Source organism: Pundamilia nyererei, unplaced genomic scaffold, assembly GCF_000239375.1.
Source record: "Pundamilia nyererei isolate P.nyererei 1_Seehausen unplaced genomic scaffold, PunNye1.0 scaffold00037, whole genome shotgun sequence".
NCBI lineage: Eukaryota > Metazoa > Chordata > Actinopteri > Cichliformes > Cichlidae > Pundamilia > Pundamilia nyererei.
Genome location: NW_005187438.1, coordinates 3,098,855 through 3,106,423, shown reverse-complemented (window position 1 = coordinate 3,106,423; position 7,569 = coordinate 3,098,855). Strand labels below are relative to the sequence as shown.

General features: G+C 41.5%; 1 protein-coding gene across 2 annotated transcripts in view; it reads left to right on the top strand.

The window, feature by feature from the left end:
- The first annotated feature begins 327 nt into the window (after window positions 1–327).
- sh3kbp1 (SH3-domain kinase binding protein 1) overlaps window positions 328–7,569 on the top strand; it is a 43,346-nt gene continuing 36,104 nt past the window's right edge. For both annotated transcript variants that reach the window (XM_005730444.2, XM_005730443.2), the window contains exon 1: window positions 328–675. In XM_005730444.2, the coding sequence (XP_005730501.1) occupies window positions 672–675 (4 nt within the window). In that variant the 5' untranslated portion in view covers window positions 328–671. The remainder of the gene's footprint in view (window positions 676–7,569) is intronic.

The following is a 7,569-nucleotide window of genomic DNA, read 5'->3' as shown; positions in this document are numbered from 1 at the left end:
AAAGGTTTCTAACATAAACTTGATCAAATGTGGGAATCCTTCCATAGACCTCAGTTCTTCTCTTAACTTACCTGACTTCCATTCGTCGTTCTGATATTTACTGAAAAGTAGTCACATGTGATGTCAAAACAAAAAACAAGCAAAAAAACAAAAAACAAACCCATGTTACACTTTCCATTGCACTGCACAGCGCGTTTTTTGGGTGTTGGGATTTCCTGTCCCATAACACAGAATTTGTCCCTGCGCCATCTGCTCCGAGTACATCACGCGTGGTGCAACACATTGCGTCACAGCGTGTTCATAACGCACCCTCCTGCTGTGGCTAAATACGAATGGGGAAGTCAGAGTTTACACGGTGCAATTGAAGGCAACGCGGGAGAGAGAGGGAGAGAGAGAGATTCGTTCATCAGCTCCTTTTCCGTCTCTGGTCACTCGCTCTGCCTCCTCTGCCGTGTCACCGAAGATAAAAAGAAAAAAAAGAAAAAAAAAGAGGAAGGAATATGGTTTCGTGTGACGCTCCTCCCGTTTCAGCAGCGCTGCTGTAGCGGATCTGTAGCACGAGCAGGAGGCTGGGGCTCGGTCCGGCGCAAACCCCCTTTATACCTGAAACAACCGCCTTCCCCGTTACCGAGCAGGCTGCAGGAGCACTACCAGCACACCGGGACACATAAATGGGTAAGGTGACGCTTTTTTCCTCTCTCTCTCTTTTTATTAGCTTGTTCTTTGTAGAAATTCCCAGAATAGCCTCCAGTGCCTCTGCGCATCTGGATGGGGACAGGAATCAACCTCCGGTCCAGATGCGCGCAGGGTTCAGCCTCTCTCCTTCCTCCCCACCTCACCTCCCCTGACGTCGCTCCATGCATAGCAGGGCTGTTTCGAAGGCGACCGCAGGCTCGGGGTTGTACTCTCGCACATCAGGCTTTATTCACGATTAGAAAGCCCGCGCGTGGGAGTTGCAGCGCGTCCGCACGGGAGCGATTTTAGGAAAGCAGCGCCGGGTAGCATTGATGAGTTGCAGATGTTGACACGTTTACATTCGCTCTCTGTCTGTCTGCCCATTGTGTCCCACGAAGTCTCCCCAGCTCTGTGGATGAAACAGGCCTTACCGTTCTCATCATCGCCATTATTTCCCACGGCACTGCGTTGTTGCACGCAATTCATGACTATTAATTACCCACAGAGTCCGCGGACGAGTAATCAATTACAAGTACAAATGAGCGGATTGTCTCACAGGCGTCATGCAGACTCGGAGGTTCAACTTTGGTTTCCATGCTACTTTCCCCCCTCTTTTTTAAAATCTCTAAAAGAATTCCTTATATTTATTATTTGAACGGCTGACTCACAGATCAGCAGCACTCTCTACAATTCTGAGCAGTAATTAAGATATTTTGCAGATATTTTCCAGTTACATCCTATTGCTTTTAAATACTTTTTTTTTTTAATTGGAGGTCTCTCTCTGCAGGCACGTAAACAAACAATACAAGGCTGACCTCAGGGGAAGCACGCTTATAAACAACTTTCAATGCTGGAATGCCAACTGGGGAAAGCAGTAAATTACCCCAGAGGCCCACAAATCCCTGTAGTCACTATGTTGAGGTGTTCGGCTTTTAAACAGATCATAAATATGGTGTAGGGGAAATGTTTACAGGTTAAGAATTCACCACTAACACGGTGCACAGTCTCTTAGTTCATTCTTTTTATAGGTTACAGGATGACTCATTCACACAAACTGCTGCTTAAAAGAGAAAAAGACAGTAAAAGAGCAGACGGATATGACCTTTTACAGTGCAAATGAGCTTTTTTTAAACCCAGTAAGCCTTATTGGTTAAATATATAACAAACCAATCTGTTGTTGTTGTTAATCCACTCAAGTTAAATTAAATAATTTTTAATCAGCCAGGACATGTTTGACCTTATAGCTGTCATTAAATCACTTTTAATTGTTCAAACATACATGCCAATTAAGTAGCATTTAAGGTGGGTTGGAGTAGGCTTCTTTTCTCTGGAAGAAGACACTGTGCTGGTAATTTTTATACAGTATTCTAGCCCTTCATCCATGGTTGGTTTTTGGTTTAGCCATGTGTTAAGAGAAAAAAGCATATTCTCAGAAACTAGACAGTGTTTTTTTTTTTCAAAGCTTTAATAAAAAAAAGGGTATGAACCTAACCTCGCCCTTAACTGAAGATGGATCGGCATCGATTTGCTGGACGTTTACAGGTTAAGAATTATTATTAAGTTAATTGGTTAATTACTCAACTCCAAGTTATTGTCCTGAACTACACCTGGAGTATTGTGTCCAGGTTTTACATTTACTTTGAACAAACACTAGGGTGGTCAAATATGAGAAACACCTCTGAATGTACAACCTGAGTGCCAACTATGGTTTTTGATGATTAACATATCAATAACAGCCTTTATTGAAGAAGTGCTAGAATGATTCCATTAGACCGAAACCTAACTCTCTGTGACCACCTGAAATGTAGCATTTTGCAAATGTTTTCTGGTTAAAAAGATAGTTAGCTGAGCAACCAAGGATATCAAGTTTATGTATATATAGTGCAGTCAACTGAAAATCCTGAGTTATGATAACTTTAGATAGCTCGCCTCTTGTACATTTTGTAGCTCAGGCCACTGGGTGTAGTTCCTAAGTGACACTGTGTGCCAAGGGACTCTAAACATCGTAAGTATTTTTAACTTAAGCACTTGAATTCGTAATGAACTCATTAGTGATGTTTAATTTGACAAACATCTAATCCCCCTTGGATTGAGCAGCTTAAACTCAGAGTATGTCATCTCTTAGTTAGGTAAACATAAAAACCTACAATTTTTATAACGTTTCAGCATCAGTAAACAAGTATTTGTATATTTAACTGCGTTTATTTACATTCGTAGTTTCACTTCATATTTTTCTCTGGGCATCTACACCCCCATTCTGCAGTGGCCTTATAGTTTGAGAAAGCTTGCGTGCTTACTTGTTTGCGTGTTCCTGCACACATTGTACAAAATGAAGGCCCAGACATCAGGCTTACAGTGGATTGCAGCTTTGTGTAATGCTTCAGTTATCAGGGAAAAATTAAAAAGTGTCAGACATTCTTCTCTTTAACCTTCAGAGGCTCAAAAGTGTAGTAATAAAAAGGCTTTCTTTCTTCTTTTTTTTAAAGTCTTTACATTTTGTGCATTCAACCATTAAACACAAAGACACGCAATGTGTTAATATATGCAAGTTTCACTACTGCCATTATGATACTGTTTGGCCAAGAGCTGTTTCACTTTTGTCGTCTGAAACTGAAAAGCTTTCTCTCTCTTCCTGCTTTTGTTGCCAGCATTGCTCACCTACGCTAAAACCCCAAGAGGAATGCACTTGGGGGTTATCACTGGGAGTTCTGGGAAATGAGAGTGCTGAGAAAGGGGCAGCTCGAGCTGGGGGTGAGATTAATAGATTTTTGTCACAAGATGCGCTCGACAGCAGAACGATGAGCGGAAAAGCGGCTGGAATTTCTCTTTAATGTGGGGGAATTTGCTGAAGCCTGTGATCTGATCCACAGTTGGAGTGGGTGGCTTTGACTCCCAGTGGGCTCCGGTCCAGAGTGAATGTTTTACAGAGAGCAACACACAGCTGCTCTTGACATCATCAGCCACAGCAGCACTGAAACGCACCCACAACTAAACACAAGTCCGCTATTAACCAGTGAAGTGGCTACACAGCTTTGCAAAGTTCACTGTGTCTGCATGTGTTGCTTCCTCTTATCTAAACTGTCTTCAGCTTTTCGGGGTATGCTGCGGGCCCATCTCGCTTCTTGTGCGAGGGTGTATTTCTTGACCGCTTGAGTGGGAGTTTTATTTTGTCTGCAGGCTTTCAAATATTCACTCTTGTCTTCTCAAGGCTTTTTGTCAGTCTCCTTTTGCTCTGTACTGACAACGTATTACCAACTGCATGAGTATAGAACAGACAGACTACCACAGTCGATTAATCATTTCTTCTTTAAAACATCTCAAAATTGTTTGAAACTTCGGTTACTGTCACTCATGCAATGAAAACGTGCAGTTAGGAAGAGGAAGAGAATACTTAAACGTAATTATGATTTTGTCTGATATCTGCAGCTGATGTCTAAAGGCTGCAGGAGCATTAATTGTTAAGCTGTCAAAAATAGACTTCCTGTAACCAGAATCGCCTAAATTAACTGTAATTTTCACTGTTTCTCATCAAGAGTTTTATTGCATTTCATGGCACAGTGAACAATGACAGATACCCAACTAAGCCTCATGGTCTGCACTTGCATGGTGATTTATGACTAAAAGATAGACTGTATATAAAAGATAGCCCTTCAGAAGTCTCGGTTTCTTGTCGCTATTGTCGATATGGTCGCTACTGTCTGTTGAATTATGGTGGTTTCACTAAGATGCAGACAGATAAATAGTCACTTGTTGGGCGTTTGTAAATGATTAACCTCTGATAAAAACTGCACTGCATTATCGCCACAGGCTAAAGTGATGCTCGCTGGCCCAGGTTGCATGTGTGTTTTCCCCTTATAGCTGACAGGTTATCTGGATAAGAAACATATGTCCTGTTTATTTGCAGTTTATGCTCAGCGCTGTTTTCAGAGACAGACATTGGAAATTTTTGAAAAAGCAGTGGTTCTTGTGTGAAGGGCTACATCTTTGGCTAGCTTTTCAGTTGCTGTGTCACATTTTTGTATTTGAGAGTGTAGTTCTAAGGTTTAGGTAATGCTGGCATCTTATTTAGTAAGGTGTAACTATATACTCTCTACAGAGGTAGCATGTTAGTATTTCTCTTATTGAAAAAACTGGAATGCAGACCTCATCGCTGAGAAGTCCAGTTCTGCAATTCATATTAGGAGAAGTGACTTGTAGTAGATGCCTAGTTGTCAGGTAGAAAGCTAGCTGTCACGCAGAGCTACCATGCAGCTAATACTTTAATGGGTGAGACAAAAAAAGTAGTTCTTGCAGTGGGAAATAACCAATCCAGTCCAAAGGTATTTCTCTAAATGTGCTTTTTAACACTCTTAATGTGGAAGTCTATGGGTATTTACAAACTGGTCTCAAGTGGCTATTAGAGGAACTGCAGTTGTTGTCACTGATAAACATGTGCCACTTAACGCCATGTAACACATTGCTGCAAAAACAGCAGCAGTGTTATCTTTTATCATCGCTCTCATGGGCCATCAGACGAGCTCCCTTCATTGCCCTCTTGGCTCATTCGTTTTCTTTTCCCAGTCAAGCAAAAAACATGTATTGTTTCTAGAAAAGTGACAAAGGAAATCTAGATAAAGCCCTATTTTTTGAAACAATGATTCAAGTTCATATTCTGACTTCCTGCTTTTGAGACATATCAAATTCATCTTTAGAAAAACATACACGTGCATTATAATTCCCAAATTGGATAGCTGCACCAACACAAGCAAAAAAATCTAACAAAGTTAGGTGTAATCTTTGTGCGTGTGGTATTACCAAGGAATTTTTATCTTAATATGTTATCTTTACAAGTCATTGCCGACATTTGAAACATGTCCTTGCTATCTCAATCCTCCTCACATCTCAGCATGCCATCCAGAGGTCAAACGAGGCGACTCCTAATGGGCTCTTTAACTAAAATACCCCCTGCAGCTGCCTGTATTCTTTTGGTTTTGGTGTTTTGGTGTTTACATATCTAAATACCCAAACCAATGATGTGTTACTCTAATGGGAATAAACAGTAGCTTTGCTGGGTCCTTTTAGTGCCACGGATTTAGCACAGAGGGCGGTGCATAAAGAATGTGTTTGTGGTACTGAAGGACTGTGTGATCCAGAGTAGCAGTGTGGTTTTTTGATGGGTTTCTTAATAGAGTTTGCACAATAATAAGGAATAAACATTATTAGACTGTGAGTGACAACTGGAACAATATATTTAATTTAGTGAATTTCCCTATTACGCCTTCTTACCTCATCTCTCTTTCCTTTTTCACTGTTTCCTGTCCGAGTCCGTCAACGGGCCCAGTTCAGGATCACCTCTACAAGTTCCGACTGGGCTAATTGGTGATCAGGGCTTAAGCTAGTTCAGACCCTGAAGTTCCTCAACAAAACAACAAACAATTTCACCATTTTTCTTGCATATGCAAGCAAAATGGTGAAATTGTATGAACAAAACAAAAAGGCATAGCCAAAGATAAAAAAAGATGAAATAAAAGACAGAAAAAGGGAGTACCGTAAAAGGATGTTGGGTAAGGCACTTCTCTCTGATTGGTATGTGTGTTTGTGTGTTTGTCTGTTTGTGTGTGCATGTGTCTGTAAGTTTGTGTACGTGAGAAAAATATCTTCTTCCCCCTTTCTTTTTTATGTGCTAAAAAAATAAAAGACAAGAGCCGAACATGGGATCACGAGGTAGGCCGTAACAGTGGACCGTAATCAAGACACAACCACACAAAGACCTGTAGTAAAAAAAGAAGGAAAGAAGGCAAACCACACACACAAACACACAGAAGAGGGGGATTATAAATGGATAATGTTTAAGGAGTGAGGAGTGGGATAATTAATGTATCGTTAAGCACTCAGCTTTTGTATAAACAAGACAAAGGGAGCCGAAGACAAAACCCGCCACATCCACAGCCACAGTCTGTTTACCCTGCCGCCATCTGGCAAGTGAAACACAAGTATCCGCTGCCGAAACACCAGACTTCGGAGCGGTTTCTATCCCCGTGCTTTGAGACTGCTGAATTCACCTCCCACACTTCAATACGGAAATAGTCTTTTTTTTTTAAAAAACAACTTAATTAATAATTCAGTTATCTTTATTTTCATCTGTGTGTAGCAAATCAAAAATGTCTTATACAATCTATCTTTGTGTAAAGTTCATTAAGGAAATCTTGAACTTGAATCTGCTTCCTTTGCTGCTACATCAAGGCTTTTTTGTACTGCATTACATTCAGATTTTTTTTGTTATTCCAAATGTTGCCCTCAGATTGCTCAATTATGGAGTGTTTCCACCCTTCAATAATATGCGTACGTATTTAATTTTATCAAGTTAAAGTTGTTTCCCTTTCAACACGGTGGGGACTCAAATCCCATCAGATAACTTCCTCTAGCTCTGTGTGTACGCAGGGATGTCAGTGTGCAGGTATACGGCTGCCTGAATTGGACTTAACTGAGTTAAGCCCTGTACGCGGGACTGAGTGATCTCCTTTGCACCTCAGCTGCTGTCGTGCAGTTTTCTGTGTGCCACAGATAATCAATCCAGGCTGTTTGCTTTGTAAGCTCATATCTCCACTGGAGGACTCTGCTCTTTCTGCATAGCTTCACATGTGACGGCTCTTCCTCGGAGCCCATTTGGCGTTAACGTTGTGTCACTTTTAACTTGCACCCATCTTTGCACTCGGTGATGTGCAGAGCCACAAGCTGTCGCCCTCTTCAGCGGGGCTTGGTGGGTGTACTGCAGTGCCTTGCCCTGTTCTGCCACTCAGTTCTAGTGTAATGCAGTTTGCAAGACAACTGCCATGAGCTATCAACTCACAGAGCGCACTTCTCCTTACTGAACAACCTGCCACTTCCCCACAAACATTACAGCTGAGATCAGTA